The sequence below is a fragment of the Silurus meridionalis genome, chromosome 14 (genome assembly GCF_014805685.1).
Source record: "Silurus meridionalis isolate SWU-2019-XX chromosome 14, ASM1480568v1, whole genome shotgun sequence".
Taxonomy (NCBI): Eukaryota; Metazoa; Chordata; class Actinopteri; order Siluriformes; family Siluridae; genus Silurus; species Silurus meridionalis.
This window is the reverse complement of record NC_060897.1, coordinates 1,199,914-1,221,667: the sequence shown is the minus strand read 5'-3', so window position 1 is coordinate 1,221,667 and position 21,754 is coordinate 1,199,914. Positions and strand designations below refer to the sequence as shown.

The 21,754-nt window shown below is 40.2% G+C and overlaps 1 protein-coding gene across 1 annotated transcript in view; it reads right to left on the bottom strand.

Moving 5' to 3' along the window:
• The window catches only part of si:ch211-51c14.1 (protein kinase C and casein kinase substrate in neurons protein 2), a 22,312-nt gene extending 1,425 nt beyond the window's left edge, over nucleotides 1–20,887 (bottom strand). Inside the window, 11 exon segments of the mRNA XM_046866746.1 lie at nucleotides 1–85; nucleotides 263–342; nucleotides 646–719; nucleotides 4,096–4,216; nucleotides 6,007–6,079; nucleotides 6,082–6,181; nucleotides 6,504–6,659; nucleotides 7,638–7,873; nucleotides 8,071–8,227; nucleotides 12,501–12,568; nucleotides 20,623–20,887. The exon segment at nucleotides 1–85 is cut by the window's left edge and continues 1,425 nt beyond it. Of these exon segments, the coding sequence (XP_046722702.1) occupies nucleotides 1–85; nucleotides 263–342; nucleotides 646–719; nucleotides 4,096–4,216; nucleotides 6,007–6,079; nucleotides 6,082–6,181; nucleotides 6,504–6,659; nucleotides 7,638–7,873; nucleotides 8,071–8,227; nucleotides 12,501–12,560 (1,142 nt within the window). The 5' untranslated portion in view covers nucleotides 12,561–12,568; nucleotides 20,623–20,887.
• Between the last annotated feature and the right edge of the window lie 867 nt (nucleotides 20,888–21,754).

Below are 21,754 nucleotides of genomic sequence, written 5' to 3'. Positions count from 1 at the left end.
GGATAAAGACCCTCTTTGCCTCCATCCATCATTCCTCTACACCAACCCTGATCATCCTCATCCTCAACCTTCACAAACTCTTCACCTGCAAATTCACACAGACACACACACACACACACATCAGAAGATAGGATTGTATTTTAGCATCACTGGAGCACTTCGATGCCAACAACTTTTATTATTATTATTATTATTATTATTATTATTATTATTATTATTATTATTATCGATCAGAAAATCTGTCAATTACACACACACTTACCGGTTTTAAAGGACAGCTCATCCGGCTCCTGTCCAACATAATCATAAAGTGCTCGGACTCGGACTCCACCGATCATTACACTGAGAGGAACAAAACACACACACACACACGATATAATATAAACACCATAATAATGTAATTGAGATCAAAACCTACATGGCTGTGAGATAAGAGAATACAGTGGATGTTGTTAAAGGAAAATAAGCCACTCCTCTCCTTCTTTATCACGCCATCCTGGGGCTGATTATTTTCCTTGAACAGCACCACACACACACAGACAGACACACACACACATACACACACACACACACACACACACACACACACACACACACACACACAGGGTTCTTTTCTCTCCATCTTTATAAGAAGTACAGACTCACCCTCTGTCCACCACCACCACCTTCTGCTCTAAAGTTTTCTTTCCTTTTTTAAGCTTCTTGTCTGGTATGTATTCCTGAGAGAGAGAGAGAGAGAGAGAGAGAGAGAGAGAGAGAGAGAGAGAGAGAGAGTTATAGATCAGATCAGGATATCTGAACATGTACAGAAGTAGCAAGTTTTTGAAAAACAGAACCAGCTCCTGGGTTGTGTTATATTTTAAAGGTGACCTTTTTTCTTGCTGTCTCTCCAAAATCACTCCTGTGAAGAACCGATCATAAAAATAGACTTTAAGAATAAACATGAAACTGTTTCAAAAGATGCTAAAATTAACAATTTTCTCCCCCGACAGTGAATATTTGACTGCAGTGTAACTGCAGTCGAGGCAGGGTTGCCAGGTCCCAGACAACTATCCAGCTCAAAAAAACATGAAAGTAACCGAAAAAAGTTTGGCTTTTACAAATGAGAGAAATTTTGTTCTTTGTTCTTATTTCTGAGATCTTCACTATGCCTTATTTCCAACTCTACATCCCTTCATTCCATTACTTTTCCTTTTTCAGTGTTCACATCACATGTACCATAAAGTACAAGTTGCTTAAAGCTGTTGCTTTACCCGAATAGATTTCGAGTTGGTGACCCCGGGGTCCTCTAGCAGGCATACAACATCGCCATTTTCATGGCCTGTGATGGTCAGCTGTGGCTCCAGTGAAAGGAGACCTGATGAATTGTGTTAATTGAGTTTCTTGCTTTAGTGATGACATAATACTGATGGCTCCTGTTGACATGGCATCATAATGATGGGATTAAGAGGTGGATTGATTCAGGCAGGACATCAATGAAGGCCTGGGGGTGAAATACTGATGTTTTACAGTAGATATTGTGCCAAAGCAGATTGACATGAATAAATGAGTTATAATATTTTACAGTCTAACAAAAGTAAAAACACCCCTCACATGTTAATATTTAGTGTGAGCACCATCGTTCTCTAGCACTGCTTTAATCCTCCTGGGCCTGGAATTCACCAGAGCTGCACAGGTTGAAGCTGGGATCCTTTTCCACTCCTCCATAACGACATCATGAAGCTGCTGGATGTCAGGCACGTGGAGCTTCTCCACCTTCTGATTGAGGACCCCCACAGGTGCTTAATCGGGTTCAGGTCTGGAGACAAACTTGACCACTCCATCACCTTCACCTTCAGCTTTTTCGGCAAGGCAGTTGTCATCTTGGAGTTGTGTTTGGGGTTGTTATTATGTTTAAAAACTTACACAAACTTACACTTATAAACAACATTCATCCATTTTTTATCACCACATTATCTGTGTAAAGCTGCTTTGGGACAATGTTCATTGTTAAAAGCACAATACAAATAAACATGAATTGAATTGAAATTGAAAACTGCGGTTTGGCCCAGTTTCTGAAAGGACGGCATCATGTTTTGCTTCAGAATGTTACAGTACATGTTGGAATCCATGTTTCCCTTAATGAACCGCAGCTCCACAGTACCAGCAGCAATCATGCAGCCCCAGACCATGATGCAGCCACCACCATGCTTCACTGTAGGCAAGACACAATTTTCTTGGTTCTCCTCACCAGGGTGTCACCACACATGCTGGACACCATCTGAACCCAAACAAGTTTAACTTAGTCTCATCAGACCAGAGGAGATGGTTACAATAATTCATGCTTTTGGGCAGGTTGTTCTTCAACAAACTGTTTGAGGTCTTTCTTGTGAGCAGCTTCAGGAGAGGCTCCTTCTGGGACAATGGCCTGCAAACCGACTTGTTGCAGTGAACGGTGTTCAAGCACTGACACACAGACCTTCTGCATCTGCAACCTCAACCTTCTTTGATGGACCCTTGTGAGGTCTGTTCCAAGTGTAACTCGTCTTGGAAAACCTCTGTATGACCCTGAACACTGTACTGTAACTCAGTTTCAGGGTGATACTGATCTTCTTACAGCCTCGGCATCTTTGTGGAGATCAAAAATTCTAACTCTCAGATCCTCAGAGACTCTTTACCATGAGGTGCATGTAGAACATCCAGTGGTCAGTGTGAGAGAATTGAACTCAAAGCACCAAATTGTAACTGCTCTAATACAAGATACACAAATGTATATGGTTTTAATAAGCAGATAAAAACATGACCATGATGAAAAGAACATGTGACTTTACACGTTTACACCACGTACAGCTGTTATCACTGAGGGTGTACTTACTTTTGTTGGCAGTTATTTTGACAATAATGTCTGTATGCTGTTATTTTTGGAGGACTGTAAATCAGTTCTGATATAAAGCTGCACACTGATACTCTAAATATATTTAAGTTTTATTTCTATAGTATTGTCCTAAAATGAGGGGTGCACTCACTTTTGTGAGATATAATATTTAAATGTATTAATCAGTCTGTTCAAGAGTAAGTGGTTTCCAAATGGAAAGAACTATGTAGGAGAATCCAGATGTAAGGAGTCAGGAGGAATCAAGCTGGTCCAGACAGCAGAAAGAAACAGGACCTCTAGTCTTTTTCACGGTTTAAATTTAGACCAGATTTAATTTTTTTTGCTTTTAAATTTGACAACATATATTACAACAAGCTCCTGTAATCGAATATAGACATAATGTGTACATAAACATGGAAATGTGTGCAGATTGTTTACACAGAAAGCCACAGGACTTTTCTTTCAGCTTCTCCCATTAGGGGGCGCCACAGCGGATCATACGTATTCGTGATCCGCATGTTCGATTTGGCACGTTTTTACGCTGGATGCCCTTCCTAACGCAACCCTCCCCAGAATCCTTTTAAACTCAACTGGGGTTTAAAAAAACCCTGGCAACCCTGAGCCCAGATGCTTTTACCCCTCCACACCAGCAGAGGTCCCAATGACCATCATTAGATTGCAACCCCTGACCCTTCTGTGTGTGTGTGTGTGTGTGTGTGTGTGTGTGTGTGTGTGTGTGTGTTTGTTGACAGGAAAAATGACAGAAAAAAAAAACATTTTTTTTACTTTACTTATTTAATTTACTTATTATTACTTTTACTGCCAAAAGTAATGGGACACCTTTCCATCCTCTTATGGTTCTTCCTTTTCTTCAATTTGTGGAGAAAAAAAATTGTACAGGACAAGTTTGAATTCATTTTGCCTTTACTTGAACTAGGAGAACCAAACCTGTTCCAGCATCACATGGAAAGCTGAAGATCTGCTGTCTATATGTTGGAAGTTGTGAAACATCTCCTGCTGTAGAGCTCCAACCCTAATGAACATGATGAATGTGAACGCTGACTGCACCCCAGGCCTCCTCACCATCAACTGCATCAGTACCAGACTTTTCTAATACCCTTATAGCTAAATGAATCTCAACAAAGATCTTGTGGAACATCTTCCCAGAAGAGTGGAGCAAATTATAAGAGTGAATGAGGCCCCAGTGAGTAAATTATGAGAGAATAAAGGAGAATGAGTACCTGGAACTGAGGCCAGTCAGTGGGCATCCCCGGCCCGTATGTGTTCTTCCACCAGCGCAGGTCCTCCTGATCATTAATGGCCATCAGAGCATCATGGAGCTCGTTATACACCGTCTTTACACTGTCACACAGAGAGAGATTTATGTAGATCTGAAATCCCTTCTTTCCTCCTCTACAAACACCAGGAATCATGGAAACAGCAAATCAGATTAAAAGTATTCTGTAAATCTCTCCATCGGACTGTTAGGACTCTCCATTTCCCCAACAGACAAATGATTAAATGATTGATTCAAATCAATTCAAATAAAATACGTATCAAAGCCTTGTTTTCTCAGTGAAGAAGAAGACGCCGAATCCGCAAGGATCCCGAGCCATCTAGGAGGGAGCATTGGCCTTTGAATTAGAAGGTCAAATCCCACCACCACCATGTTGCCAGGGCTGACCCTTGAACAATGCCTATAACTCTCAGCTGCTCAGTTGTGAGTTGCTCTGGATAAGGGCATCTGCCAAACGCTGCAAATGTAAATTGTAAATCTTGAGCTGTACCAGCACCTTCATGAAGATTTCAAACATTCAACTTAGGATAAAGAACCACTTAATCAATACACAAAATAACAATCTACACCTGCTGTTTTCCATCATTGAACATTTAGGGGCTATGGCATGAAGGAGTTGGAATCTTTAATGAACTCAGATGTTGAGCTATTTTATGAGTTGCTCAGGAGCTCCTGGTTCCACAACTTCAACAGACTGTATTAGACTGTAGTCGTAGAAAGTAGAAAGTGAAGTGATATTTCTCATTATTTAGTATTTCTTTTTCTTCTTCTTCTTTCGGCTTCTCCCAATAGGGGTCGCCACAGCAGATCATCCATCTTCATACCCCCCCTGTCCTCTACATCTGCCTCTTTTACACCGACTACCTGCATGTCTTCCTTCACTACATCCATAAACCTCCTTCTTGGTCTTCCTCTTTTCCTTCTTCCTGGTGACTCCATCCTTAGCCTTTCCTTCTCCTACTGATATACCCCATGTCCCTCCTCTGCACATGTCCAAACCATCTCAATCACACCTCCCTCACCTTGTCTCCAAAACGTCCTACATTTGCTGTCCCTCTAATAAACTAATTTCTAATCCTGTCCATCGTCATGACTCCCAACAAACATCTCAACATCTTCAGCTCTGCTACGTCCAGCTACACCTTTTACTCTTTTACTCTTGTATTCAATGCCACTGTCTCTAATCCAATCAACATCTCAGGTCTCACCACAGTCCTATAAACTTTCACTTTTACTCTCACAGATACTCTTCTATCACAAATCACTCCTGCTCCACCCACTCCACCCTGCCTGCACTCTTTTCTTCACTTCTCTAACACACTCTCCATTACTCTGCACTGTTGACCCCAGGTACCTGAACTCCTCCACCTTCTCCACCTCTTCCCCTGCAACCACACCCCTTCACTGCCCTCCCTCTCATTCACACACATGTACTCTGTCTTACTCCTACTGACTTTCATTCCTCTTCTCTCCAGCGTGTACCTCCACCTCTCCAGGCTCTTCTCCACCTGCTCACTACTCTCACCACAAATCACAATATCATCCACAAACATCATAGTCCATAGAGACTCCTGTCTGACCTCGTCCTTTAACCTGTCCATCACCACTAAAAACAGGAAAGGGCTCAGAGCCGATCCTTGATGCAGTCCAACCTCCACCTTGAACCAGTTTGTCATTCCTACTGCACACTTCACTGCTGTCACACTGTCCTCATACATGTCTTGCACCACCCTTACATACTTCTCTGACACACAAGACTTCCTCATACAATATCAACATTCTCAAAGCAAAAAATGCATCTGTGGTGCTCTTCCTCGGCATAAAACGCAACATTTCACCTCAGAGATGCTCTCACCTCTCGTTGTTGGTGATGTCCAGGTGTCTGTGGATAGACAGAAAGGCCTGCTTGAGGAAACTGATCCTCTTCTCTCCTCTTCCTGTGATTGGTCGAAGATGGACTCCATTTCCTCCATATAACGTGGGGCGTAACGTGTCACTTCCTCCAGAACTTTCTCGTACCTCGCTCTTACCTGCACCAAGATACAGGTCCGTTAGTTCAAACCGGGTGTGATTAATCATTATGCTATAATATGCAAATTAGTAGCAAAAAGCCTGGTTGGTCTGGTTGATCATTAGTCTGGAAGCTTAATGGTTAAATCATTGTACTTTGGAGCTGAAGATTGTGAGTTCAAATCTCAGCCACACCAAAACTCCTCATCTGGGCCCCTGAGCAATGCCTTTAACCCCAGATCTGCTGAGTTGTATGAATAATATAAATGTAAGTCTCTCTGGATCAGGGTGTCTGCCAAATGCTATAAATTAGCCCCGCCCCCTTTAGGAATGCAGACTCACCTTCTGAGTCTCCCGTTGCGCGTTCTCTCGCTCGTCCTGGATCTTCCTCTGTTTTTCGATGGTGATGTCGGGGTTCCCCTGAGCATGAGCCTCCCGCTCTCGAGCCGTGTGCTCCTTACGACTGGCTTTGTGGAACGCCGCCTTGGCCTTCTCCAGCTGCACACAAGACCCCGGGACGAGACGAAGCAAAATATTACAGATATAGAAACTAGCGATGGAAACGAACGCTGAGTATTTAATGCTTACTATGGAAATTAAACTTTCTAAAAATGTTAATTTATTAATCAGGCATTTGATTAATTAGCAATGTATTGAATGTATACAAACTTTTTTAAAACTTTTATACCTCAAACCTAATATAAATAAGTGTATAAAGTTTCCTGACTGAGTGAAAGTGAGAAAATTTTGCTCACATTTATATGTAATGTATATTGTGCTTTCATCAATGGACACTGTCACAGCTTTACACACACCTAAATGTACACTGTATGGCCAAAAGTATTGGGGAACCTGCCTTTTCCACCCAAATGTGCTTTTGTTCCCAACTTTCAGCACAAAGTTGAAGGTTCACCATTGTATCAGATGTCTTTGGATGTGCCATAAAATTTTCCTTTCACTTGAACTTGGACACCCAAACCTGCTCTGGCATGAAGATGCCCCTGTGTACAAAGCCAGTTTAAAGAAGTTATGCTTTCTAAGGGTTGAAAGATGTGGAAGATCTCCTGCTTTATAGATCCAACTCTATTGCAATGAATGTTTCAGGCTGACTGCAGCCCAGGAATCTCCTCATCTCACCTACATCAGTACCTGACTTTACTCACACCAGTGTAGCTGAATGAAGCTCCACAAAAATCTAGTGGAACATCATCCCAGGAGAGTGGAGCTCATTAAAACAGCAAATTGGAACTAAACGTGGGGATGGGATGTTCAAAAGGAACCTAAAAATTTGAAATATCTACAAATGTTTGCTCGTGCAATGAATCTGTATTGTTTCTGACACACTAAAGCTGTACATCCAGTAAAAAGAATATCAATCAGTATTTTTATTAATAATAAAATATATTTCATGTTAATCCTAGACTGCTGCGGGTTTTTTTTTTTCGGTTTTTAAGCCTGGAGTTCTCAGTAGCAAACCTTCTTGAGTCTCTTGGCCCAGGGTTTCTGAGCGCGAACGAATCCCGTCTCGAAGTCCTGCGACTCCCTGAAGCCACCAAACATCTTCTTATGGAACGTCTCCTTCTGCCACATCCTGATCCGGTCTCCATCCTCAGACACCAGGGAGCGGCAGATGGAGGAGTGCAGGGCGGAGAGACGATCGGCGGAGGAGAGGAAACACTGCCATGCCCGTAACAGAGAGCCGTACAGAGGACCTGAGAGAGGAAAAGAGAGATCTTTTCAGGTTACTTCAGCTTATTTAATTCCTTTCCTGTGTTTGGATACATTCCTGGTAGAATTGGAAATAATATTTGGAGCAGGTTTAATCTGTTTCATCTCAGATTTTTTATTAACAGCTGTTTTGGGCCCTTTCCTTGCAAAAGGGCCGATTGTGATTGGGTGCAGTACTAACTGGTGTCCACTAGTGGCTTCCACTTGTTGCTCCACTCGTTGAGCTGCTGAGCATAAAGTCTTTCCACACGTGCCCGTTCCTGAAAACACGTCACAATGTCGTTACACGCCTGGAAAGCGTCCTCAGTCCTCTTCACTGTCTGCTGGTAGTTTCCAGGCTGAGAGAGAGAGAGAGAGAGAGAGAGAGAGAGAGAGATGGATCTGTTGTTTATTCAGGCAGTAAAACAGGGACTCGATCCTGGCTGTGATTCCTGGAGCTTCAGCTTTGTGTCCAACATGACATAGTTTTGCATGAAAGGCAGTAAAAAGAGAAAAACTGCTTTTAATATTCATCCCTCCTTCAAAACAAAAATAAACCTGCAGCTGAAGTAAAAAAAGAGAGGCGCGAATAAACTGAACGATTTCTTTGAAGCAGATTTGCTCCAAAATCATAGGTGTTTTCAGCATTATGCGCTAGCTATGTTTCAGCTAACGTAGCCAGCGCATAATCAAAATAAAGCTCTCATCCAAAATCATTTGAGTAAACAGTGAGTTCTGGCTCCATCATCGAGTTTTGAAAAGAGACATACATCATGTTTTATTGGTGTCACTGCATGCTCTACTCATGAGAACCCTGAAGGTTCTATAGAAAGAGACTCTATAGAAACCTCTAAAGAGTTCTATATAGAATTTTACAACAGCTCCTGGAGAAATTTTTATTTTTTTTTATAAACCAGGTTCTGTTCCTCACTATGGTTCTTCAACAGTTCAAATCCTTAATGGGTTCCCAAGTCAATCCCTTAAAAGGTTCTTTGTAGAACCCAACAGAGGGTCTTGAATTATTTCAGTAGAATGTCACGATCATGATAAGGCTTTGTTCATATGGTTTTTGATTTGGTTACCAAATCAGAACTTGGGGAACCATTTGTATGATTTCTGATCTAATGCTAACTTTTTAGCCTATAAGTTAGCTAACTGCTAGCTAATGACCAGGGACTTAACATAAGGGAAACTGTTTGTGTTGTTTTTTCTACACCTGCCATAAAAATGTCATTGTAGAAAGCAGATGTAACAGTGAACTCGCCCATGTTATGTGTCAGGTGTGTGTTCAAGTATTTGCATTTGCTAACGTTTGCCACCGTTTGTAGCCAACCAAAAAAATAGCTCGCAAGTTAGATTGTAAGCTAGCTGCACCCACCATCATGTATCTGTACAAATAGCTCTTATTGAATACTGAATACTGCCTCCGCTTAAGCTCCGCCCACAAGAAACATCTATGTTTACTAACTGAAAACCAAAACTGGTTGAGTTTTATAGAGTTTGAGTCCTACAGCAGTGTTTCACTTTTAGAGAGATTGTAAAGAAGACCATCAATTGGAAATTAAGCAATTATTGAGCTTTTATTGAACACAAAAGGTTCCTACCAGGTTCTTTTCGGGAAGCATTAAAGGTTTTATTTAAGTTCCATCTTACAGTTTAAGACAGAATTGAAAGTAGATCATTAGGACACAATTTGAAAGCTGTAGATAAGATAATTAGATAATTAGTCTAAGATAATAAGGATAATTAGCCAAAGAACTGCTGAATGGCTTTAAAGCACACGCCAATAGACTTTCTTCTTTGCCATCACTGAGAAGCTGCTAGATCTGCCACACTCGCCCGTCCTCAGGACTTCTGGAATTCATGGCACAGCATGGCAAAGGTTTGTTTATTTTTTGCTCAGTCATTTCAAGTGACATGAAGTAGAACCACATCTGCTCCATACTGACTCTTTACTGGTGTCCCACAAGCCTCAGTACTTGGTCCTGTTCTCATATTCTCACATGGACTTTCATAATATTGCTATGGAGATGATACTCAACTAAGTCTCTCCTTTCCCCCTACAGACTCTCTAGTTTCCACTCAAATCTCAGCATGTCTGCCAGATATCTAATTAGGGATGGAAGCTCATGATCAGCAGAAGCTTAATCCCAGTAAAACCTAACTGCTTTTTATTCCAGGCTTTTTGCTCCACTGCAAGATCTTGTGGTTTCTATGCAATATTCTTGGATCTGTCTCTCTGGATACAAATGCTATAAATGTCTGCAGAGGGAATGCTGGTGTGGAACTGCTGGAAAGGGAATGCTGGAAAGGGAATGCTGGAGAAGGAAGGAGAGGAAATGCAGGAAGTAGAACACTGGGAAAGGAACTGTTCCTTTAAGAAATGAAGGACAGAAAGAGAAGAGCGAGGGAACAGGGCGTGTGTAATACCATTTTCACAGCTGACATCCTGTTTGTTGATGTGGACTCTGGAACGTTCTTGTCTTTTTTCCCCTGGCGTCTGTTTTATCTGTCTTACATCTTATCTTACAGGTTACTGTACCTGTCTGCCTTTCTTCAGTATTTCTCTCTCTCTCTCTCTCTCTCTCTCTCTCTCTCTCTCTCCTACAGACATACTTTTCCTTTTAGCTCCACTACCCCGTGTCCTCAGAGTTCTGATTCTATCCCTCCACTTCTCTTTTCCCCACTCTCTATCCCACCCCCACCCCCACCCCTTCTCCAAGTAAGTCCACTGTGGTTTGTCCATCTCTCTTTTCCTCAGTCCGTTAGAAAATGAAAACAGCTGAGGAATCTGAACAGCTGGCCAAGACCACCAGAGCATCGCTTGCCAGCCAATCAGAGCAGCCTATTCGCACGGTAACTCACAGTTCCAAGGTGTCCCACGCTGCATTAAACACCAAACGCACTGAAACACGAGGTGAGAAGAATGCAAAACACCTCCAGGAGCCTAAGGAGAACCTAGAGAAATGCTACAGAGCTACGAAAGTTTAGAGAAGTCATGCAGGACATTTCTGCACACAGTCCAAGTTCAACCAAGCAGCCTAAGCCAGAACCACTGAGAGAAAGAGAGAGGGGAGGGAGTGGGAAGATCGATCGATCGATCGATCGATCGATCGATCGATCGATCTATCTATCTATCTATCTATCTATCTATCTATCTATCTATCTGTCTATCTATCTATCTGCCTGTCTATGTGTCTATCTGTTTGTCTATCGGTCTGTCTGTCTGTTCGTCTGTCTGTCTGTCTGTATGTATGCCTCCTGTCTGTCTGTCTGTCTGTCTGTCTGTCTGTCTGTCTGTCTAGGGGAAGCAGTAGTTCAGTGGTAAAGTAATTAAACTTCTGATGAGAAGGTCATAAGTTCAAATCCCAGCCACACCAAACTGCCACTGCTGGGCCCCTGAGCATGGCCCTTAACCATCAACTTCTAAATATGATGGAGATAACTGTAAGTTCCTCTGGATAGGGGCATCTACCATATGGCAGAGATCTACAGTATATCTATATCTATCTGTCTTTAGACTCACAAACGATAATTGGAAAAAGAAAAAGTGAAGGCTCTAGAACAGATCTAATGTCCTTATGTTTTCACTCCTTCAGTAAAGTTAATTAACTCACAAAGTCTCTGCTGATGAGTTCATTCTTTACTCTGGTGTGTGTTAAAGCAGAAAATTTGTTAAACCTCTTTCATGTTTTTGGGTTTCTGATTAAAAAGACGTCCCCTATTACAGAGCAGCTTTCATTCTGAGGAACATCTTGGCAGCAGAAATGCTTTTCCGTCTCCCAAAAGACTCATAAAACTCAGCCTGTGGTGTCTGTGTCTCTTACAATCATCTCTAAACTATTATAACATTAGTATGATGGTTCTTCAGGGAACCTGAATGTCTCCTTTACTACAGATTGCCGGAGCTAAGTAACAGATCTGAGCGTTACCGTGGTGACACGATTTAGGAGTTTTTTAAGAGTAAGAAATGAGCTGTGCAAATAAAAGGATCCAATTAGAGCACAGAGGAAACACAAGCATCCAATGAAAGGGGTCAGAAAATAAACTTGGAGAACATGGATGAAGCAGAACATCCAATTAAAGCATAAACAAATGTTCTAAATTGACTAAACAGATCTGAACTCAAAAGGTCAGACTTTTATTTTTATTTACAGAAAATGTGTCCAAAAAAAGACAGAATGAGACATCCAATTAGATCCCACAAAACGTGTCCAATCACCACTGAAGAGAACATAAAAAAACAAATACTCAAAAAACAAGGAATTAACAAATTAGAGCACAAAAAAACATGAAATCATGATCTAATCATGTTAATTAAAATTTTGATTGAATTTAAAATCAAAGCTACTGCATATTAGCACATTAACTTAGTTTTTTTACTTGATTAAATATTTTGATAATTAATACTTTATTCGTGCTAACCCTGGGTAAAATAGTGGAATGGAAAATAACTTTATTTGATATGTGTTGTCATGGCAACATTGTAATCCCTTTTCTCCAACTAGGTTGAGAAGGCAGATGCTATGGGACACCGGCCAGCCAATCAGAAGCGAGTATTTTTTGTGGCGATGATGTTATCAGTGGTACTGATGTAGAAGGTTTAACAATAAGATTCAGTGTAGCTCTCACCATCCAGAAGCTCTGCTGGGCTGCATCTTCTGGGCCGTTTTCCTTATGAACTGACGACATCCTGAGTCCTGAAAGAGGAAGAAAAAAAGTTGATTAACTAAAAGTCACACAAAGTCAGAGGACTGAGCCTCTGAACACTTCAGTCATCTCTACATTTATCAAGGCAGAAAGAAAAAACTAATCTCTGATGTCTAGACAAATAAACTCTGATAATCTCTGATGTCTAGACAAATAAACTCTGATAATCTCTGATGTCTAGACAGATAACCTCTGATAATCTCTGATGTCTAGACAGCCAACCTCTAATAATCTCTAATGTCTAGACAGCCAACCTCTAATAATCTTTGATGTCTAGACAGCTAACCTTTGATAATCTCTGATGTCTAGACAGCCAACCTCTGATAATCTCTGATGTCTGGACAGCTAACCTCTAATAATCTGTGATGTCTAGACAGCCAACCTCTAATAATCTCTAATGTCTAGACAGCCAACCTCTAATAATCTTTGATGTCTAGACAGCTAACCTTTGATAATCTCTGATGTCTAGACAGCCAACCTCTGATAATCTCTGATGTCTAGACAGCTAACCTCTAATAATCTCTGATGTCTAGACAGCTAACCTCTTATAACTTCTGGTGTCTAGATGACTAACCTCTGATAACAACCTTCAAAAACATTTTTCTTTTTGATTCAGTTGTTAAATAATTTTTTTCCTTTGATTATTCATTTGTTCATTGATGTTTATTCAGCAGAAGTAAACTGTCATTTATTTTGATGTATTTATTATATTCTGATTTATTTTATATATTAAGACAATACAATATGTCAAAAAATCTCAGATTGGAAAATTGCAATTTATTTATTTTATTTATTTTATTTATAATACAATTTTGTTAAACTCATTATTGACTTGTTTTATTTAACTTTATTAATTTTATTGTATTTTATTTTATTCTTAGTTAAACCTAAATCAAAATAAATAAACTTTTTAAACATAATTGTTTGTTTGATAATTTAAACTCCAGATAAAAAGAATAATTATAATAAATTGTCTTAATTGGGTGCCATTAAATAATAATATTTTTTATTTATTTTATGTTTATGTTTTACATTTTAATTTAAACTGTAACTCCTTGTCTATTTTTAGTGCTGGGACCAAATTATTAAAAACATTGAAATATTCATTTCTATTGGATTTATTGTGATTATTTTGTTATGATTTTGTGTTTATATCCATTTTTATAAATTCATTTATTTGTGCTGATTTTGATGTGCTTTATGACAGATCACTTTTTGCCTGTAATCACTGAAATGTAAATCTGTGTAGGTTTTTAATTATTTTCTTATATATACAGTGGAACCTGGTTATGTCGATGTCCTAGGGGGTCGCCAAAAAGCATAGAGATAACCGATGATCGAGATAAACGAAAATCAATATGGCGGCAATATATTAACGTGCTTGAAATTTCTTTATGTACATGATGTGCGTTAATAAATGAGAATGTTTATGCACGTTTTTTTACACAACAGCGTTGCCGCAATTTGTTTGATGAAGGCATGCTATAAAAATACATACAGTACATGTTTATCTGTCAGGAATCCACCTGCCACGCCCCCTTCGGCCCCCTTCGCGTGGCAGGTGCTTTCTCGGCCGCTTTCTCTGAAGCTCCGCTTCAATCGCGCACATATGGTGCTCGTTTATCATCATCACCAGCTCCTATTTAAACTTCCACACTCTCACTGTCTGTTATTGTTGGTATATGTTGGTTCACGGCGGTCGTTGTTATCGCTCATGCGTATCCCGGTACGTGTGTTCCCACCGGCACTCTCTCAACGGCTGCTCTTTTCTTCCCAAAGCGCCGCCCTACTAACACTACTAACACTAGCACTAACTAACAGCAGAGATTCACCAGTTCACAATACAACACCTGGAGCAGCTGTAAGACTTGATTTTTCCGCCACTTTCGCAAGTTCTTCTGCGGCTGCACCGAGATAACCGACGTTAAATGGCAAATTTTTCCCCCCTTGTGCTCGAGATATTACGGTTCGGTGACATAAAAATAGTCGACATAAAAAATGCTTAGACAAAGCGATAATTTTGGCGGTTCCACTTCAAAAACGTCGACTTAATAGGGTTGTCGAGATAACCGAGGGCGAGATAAGCGGGTTCCACTGTATTTTTTTTTTATAAAGAAGAAGAAGGAGAGTTCACGTCGCCTATCTGGGGCGTTCTGTCCCTGTGAGTTGGAGCTCATGTTTGGTCTAATTCTGTCAGCAAGGAAGGAAAATCTGCAGAGAGAGAGAGAGAGAGAGAGAGAGAGAGAGAGAGAAAGAGAGAGTGTGTTTGCGTGTTTGTGTGTGTGTGTGTGTGTGTGTGTGTGTGTGTGTGTGTGTGTGTGTGTTTGTGTGTATATTACAGCTCGCCAGAGGCGTGTGGTGTCGTTTACAAGCTTTATTTTGTTTGAAGCGAAGTTTATGGACTGGAGCAGACGGAGCGCAGCCACGAACACAGACACACACAGACACACACACAGACAGACAGACACACACACACACACACGGCTCACAAATGACTCAATTGTGCTTTTACACCATTTCTATTGATTATTTTTCCAAAACAGAAGAACATCAGGCTCTTACACACCAACATTCCCTCTGAAACTGGAAACTCCTTCCATAAACGTTAAATATTATAAAATCTATTATTTTTTTCATCTATGATTGTATTTTTTTACATGCTGTATTTATTCAGGCCTTTTAATTTAGTCAGAGGTTTAAATCAAAAAGAAGAATATTTTCCCAATTTTTTTCTGAGCCGTATATTGATTATGATCACGGGCCAATTATGGGTGAGTATGCAAATCATGTGCAAATTATATGCGAATTATATGCAATTATGCTTTTCTTATCATTTGGAGAACAAAATGTCTTATCTGAAGGGCTAATGATTTTTTTTTTTATCGACCTAGGTGTGAGTTTTTTTCCTTTCACACACAAACACACACACACACACACACACACACACACACACACACACACACAGGAATTCACACTCCCCCTACCCACAATCCACAGCGTTAGAAACCTGAGCCATCCCAAAATAAACAGGGGTGAAAGGTTACCGTGAGCAGCACACACACTACAGTTGGTGGGTTCGGGCGTCGGCCCTGAGAGCCAGAGTCTGAGACATGGAGCACATGCTCCAAAGTCCAGAGCATCAAAAACACATGTGGAAGACACACACACACACACACACACACACACACACACACGCCTCATTGACAAGCCCACATACCTTGAGGCATATTGTGGTACAAGTGTAATAACTGCATTCTATCATAAGACCAGAAGCCAAAAGCCTCAGCTGTTGTTTTTTTGCTTGCTCTTCAGCACCCTGCCAAAATTATTGGCACCCCACTGATTAAATGTTTAAACAAAATATATATATATATATATATATATATATATATATATATATATATATATATATATATTGCAATATTGCACCTTCAATATGTTTATTGTATATTTGTATATTTGTATTATAATTATTTATATATGTGGTGGTATCAAAAAGTATAGAGACTAGTTTTGCAACATGCCAACAGATGGCAGCACAAGGCTGCACGCACAGTCACAGGGAGCACCAACATTCATAAGTCAGTGTGCCAAAAGAAATCGTCCTGGAGCTGTGCAACTGATGCTGTTCTGACCACGTGCGCAACCTGTCACCAAGCTCCTCCTCACACGTGAGTTTCTAGCCAGAAACAACACGATCTCACTGCTGACTTTACTCTCTTCTCGAAGATGAAGATTCAGCTAAAAGATCATTGTTTTGACACCACTAAGGAGATCCGATGCGAAGCGCAGAAGGTACTTGACACGCTTTAAAAAGAAGACTTCAAAGACACGTTCCAAAAGTGGCAGGGATGTTCGGAGCGCTGTATTGCTGTGCAAGGGGACTGTTTGCAAGGTGACAGTGTGTAACAGAGATAAATTAAGTACTGTACTTTCCTGTAAACAGAGCGAGTCTACAAACTTTTTAATATCACCTCGTACATTGCTATATGCTAACTTCATTTCATTGGCCCATTTCATTGGCCCTGTACTTGTACTCTGAACAAATACAATAAAGTTGAATCTGATCTAATTTAATCAAAAAATCTGAAATCAGTAGGTGGTTTAACATACAGTTTAAATACAAACTTTATTATAATCGTTCGAGGAATTCCGGAGTCAATTATAAATACAGGTATAAAGTAATAAACAGATTTTAATAAACAGCTTGAGGCACAAGATGAATTTGATGAACTGAAAATGAACTTCAATAACAGCCTGAACTCTTCAATGCTGGGAGGTGATCATGGTCTAAGGTGATAATCCACAGCTAGGTGTGAGGCCTTACACCATTATAATGCTTCACTTCGGAACGTACTTCACCTCACCTCCACACACACCTCACTACCACACTGTAACACCTCACACCTACACCTAAGTTATACATAAAATATTGAACTCATTAAAATCAAAAAGTGATCAAATAATCAGTGGATTTATTATACATTGCAATTGCTGAGTCTATGAGACATTTTCTACAATTGTGGATCTCACAAACATTCTGGACTGATCTACACCTAGAGCAGCTGATGTGAAGTTTCTGTTTAAGTGCATCTCATTGATGTGATGTTTCGCAGTGATCTCAGAAATCTTAGTGATTGTTGTAATTTCAGTGATCGCAGTGATCTCAGTATTCTCAATAATCATGATCACAGTGATCTCAGCGATCTTAGAAATCATAATCTCAGTAATCGCAGTGAACTCATTCATCTCAGTGTTCTCAGTGATCTAAGTAATCATGATATCAGTGATCTAATTAATCTCAGTGACCACACTGATGTCATCACAGTGATCTCAGAAATCATGATTCAGTAATCATAAACTCAGTGAGCTAAGTAACCTCAGTGATCTGTGATCTCATCGCAGTGATCTCAGTAATCATGATTAGTGATTTCAGTAATCTCAGAAATCGTGATCCAACAATCATCTCAGTGATTTAAGTAATCTCAGTGCTCTTAATGATATCAGTAATCACATTGCTCTCATCACAGTGATTTAATAATTATGATCTCAGTAATCTCAATTATTTCAGTGATCAGAGTAATCTGAGTAATGGCAGTGATCACATTGATCCATCACAGTGATCTCAGTAATCATGGTCTCAGTGATCTCAGTAATCATGATCTCAGTGATCTAAGTAATCTTAGTGATCATAGTGATCTCAGTAATCTCAGTTATATGATCTCATCACAATGAATTTAGTAATCTCAGTAATTGTAATCTGTTATTTTAGAAATCGTGATCCAGTAATCATGACCTCAGTGATCATAGTAATCTCAGTAATGGCAGTGATCACAGTGATCTCAGAATCGTGATCCAGCAATCATGATCTCAGTGATCTAAGTAATCTCAGTGATAATAGTGATCTTAGTGATCACACTGGTCTCATCACAGTGATCTTAGTAATTGTGATCTCAGTGATCTCAACTATCTCAGTGATCTGAGTAATCTGAGTAATTGCAGTGAACCCAGTGATCTCATCGCAGTGATTTTAGTGATTTCAGTAATCTCAGTAATCTAAGTAATTGTGATCTCAGTGATTTCAGATATTGTCATCCAGTAATCATGATCTCAGTGATCTAAATAATCATTGTGATATCAGTGATTTCATCACAGTGATCTCAGTGATCTCAGTAATTGTGATTTTAGTGATCTAAGTAATCTTAGTGATCGTAGTGATATTAGTAATCTCAGTGATCTCATCACAGTGATTTTAGTGATTTCAGTAATTTCAGTGATCTCAGTAATTGTGATCTCAGAAATCATGATCCAGTAATCATGATCTTAATGATTTAAGTAATCTCAGTGATTGTAGAGATCTCGGTGATCACATTGATCTCATCACAGTGATCTCAGTGATCTAAGTGATCTAAGTAATCTTGGTGATCACACTGTTCTCATCACATCTCAGTAATCTCAGTAATTGTGATCTTAGTGATCTCAGTAATCATGATCTCAGTGATCTAAGTAATTATAGTGATTGTAGTGATGTCAGTAATCGTAATCTCAGTGATCTCAGCTTCAAGTTTTTAATTGTTTAAGCATTTTGTGAAATTATTGCACAAAAAGTGTTCACAAATATGGCTCCCTTTCTTCACCTCATGCGTGACGTCATGATGCAATAATTATTTATAAACCACAAACAACACATTAATAACGGTGAGACGTCACGGTCAAGTCCACCTCGCAGACCTTAAACACATAGAACAGGGGTCACCTGTACAATAAAAATGTCTACACTGATTTCTTTAGTCTGGCAAAAAGCATCATTTCATGTTTTTAGGTATATAATTAGATAATGATCCGGCCCTCAGCTGCCGAGGAGGATTCATTTACTGGACCTCAAGCAATTTTAGTTGAGGTCCCCTGATCTAGAATGTGATACTTCCTGTCTCTGAGAAAGGATAATGTCTTTTCATCTTTTCATTCTTCCTTATAGCTTGTACCTTGTCTTTCCTTTCTCTCTTAGCTAACGCTTATTCTAATGAACCAGTAGTAGCAAACCTCTCTCTCTTTTTCCCTTTCTCTCCCTCTTCTCTTCTATTCCCTTTCTCTCTCTCACACTCTCTCTCTCTCACTCTCTCTCTCTCACACTCTCTCTCTCTTGCTCTCTCTTTCACTTTCCTTTTGCTTCTTCTTTCCCTCTCTCTTTCTTTCTGTCTATCTCTCTCAAGATTCAAGTTTCAAGATCTCTCTCCAATCTCCAACAAGTTTCTCCTTCATCAGTCTAAAAACCCCACAGCTGTTCCTCTGAAACTGGAGACTCCTTTCACACACCTGAGGAGATTTTTTTATCCGTTTATGTCCCGCACCCGAGCGGTTACCATAAAAACGTGAACCTATTCAAAGTCCTTCTGACCAAACAGATTTCAGAAAGCTAACAAAATTAACCACGATGTTCTCATGAAGGACCCTCTTCCTCACACCGTTATAAACCTTTAAAAATACACGAGTTCCGTCTCATCTTTCCTCTTCTCCCTGTTCTCTAGCGCTTTTCAGCCAGTGATGAAATTAGTGTTTTCCAAATGGCCCATTACCATCTCTCTTTCTCTCTCTCTCTCTCTCTCTCTCTCTCTCTCTCTCTCTCTTTCTGTCTGTCTCATATTACATGATGCACTAGGATGCATTTTCACTTCTTTGTGGTTACGCAGCTCATAAATCCACTAATTTTCCCTTTGGAGGGTTTTTCTTCTTTTTCTCCTGCATCTGGAGGATGAGAGATTTTTCATCTCTCTCTCTCTCTCTCTCTCTCTCTCTCTCTCTCTCTCTCTCTTTCTGTCCCTAAAGCCCATTAGATTGTCGTTTTTCCCTCTAACTCATCTTTCCCATGAACCATCTTATGCATGACCTCTGACCCTCTCTTCCTGTCTTTCTACCCCCTCCTCCTCCTCCTCCTCCTTTTTTGCCTTGGATATCGACGCACTGCGATGGTTTGGATCCTGCATCTACACTTCCGGCCTCCTGTCCTGATAAACATCATGATATGATAATAAATAATAATAATAATAATAATAATAATAAAAAAAAACACAGCTACTTATAAATAATATAACTTTATTTAATATTGATATACTTATTATAAAATATAAACCCACCGCTGCACACGTATGTCGTCTCTCTTTTACAGCCCTGTGAGTATTTTTAATTCTGCATGATGCATTTAATGCAACATCCACAGTACTGAGTACACAGTTTTAGCCTGATCAATGAATAGGAATGTGTTCCCTTTAAGACCTGTGGGTCTTAGACGGAGACCCCCTCCAACACACACACACACACACACACACACACACACACACACACACACACACTGAGGGCATATATAGCAGGGTATGAATGCATGGGCTGGAAATAGAGCCCTGATCTTACATTAACCCCGTCTCAGTAACACAGGACCCTGGGGGAGGGGTCATTATTATTATTATTATTATTATTATTATTATTATTATTATTATTTATTATGCAGCATGAAACTAAAAAAGATTTTTAAAAATCTGAGACGCACCTCAAACCCTTGTGTATCTTCTCTTCTCTTGTGAAAAGTTTCACAGAAGTTCTGCCTCTGATTCTCCTGCTGTGTCCTTCTTCACCGCTCCTCTCTCTCTCTCTCTCTCTCTCTCTCTCTCTCTCTCTCTCTTACACACTCTATCTTTCTCTCTCTTTCCTCTCTCTGTGTCTCCTCTATGTCAGTGTTTGATGAGGTGGCTGGTTCTCTCTTCCCTCCCTCTCTCCCTCCTTCTCTCACTCTCCGTCTCTTTCCCTCATTCTCTCTCTCTCTCTCTCTCTCTCTCTCTCTCTCTCTCCCTATTTATTTCTTCCTCTCTCTCTCAGCTGTTCAGGCGTCCTCCTGCTTTTTGGATCATAATACAGTTGTGCTCCTCCTCTGGGTTGCCAGATTGGTTCAGACTGAGCCATCAGACCCTGAAACACACACACACACACACACACACACACACACACACACACACAAACACACACACACACGCCTTGATGTTGTTGTTATGGTTTTTTTATTTATTTATTTTTCTTCTTATAAATGTATCCCTCTCTTTCTCTCAGTCTCTCATTTGTTCATCTTGTAACACAGTTGTGTTCCTCCTCTAAGTCCCTGAGATTTCAATTAGCTTCTACTCCTGCATCATTGAGAGCATCCTGACCAGCTCCAGCACAGTGTGGTATCTCAGCTCCACCCTGTGTCACTGGAAATCCCTGGAAGGTTGCTGAAGAACAACACATCTCTGGCACCCACTGACCTGCCACTAAACATCTACACCACAGCACATATCTGACCAGAGCTCACATGATCACCAGGGACTCTTCACATCCCAGTTACAAACTGTTTCACCGTCTTCCATCCAGGAGCAGATACAGGAACTTTCACTCCACAGCCAGCAGGTTCAGGGCAGTCTAAAAAACCCACAGCTTTTCATCTGAGACTGGAGACTCCTGTAAATTTTTTTATTTGTCTAAACCATTATACTTCACGTTTGATACATTTCTGGGAAAAGTCAAGTCACTGTGAAGCTGCAGATAGAAATGAACTCTTTTCAGACTTTTCTCCGTCACAAAGTTTATCATCCCGAATCTTTCCACACTTCACTGAGCAGACGAGTGCCATCACCACCCACACACCACCT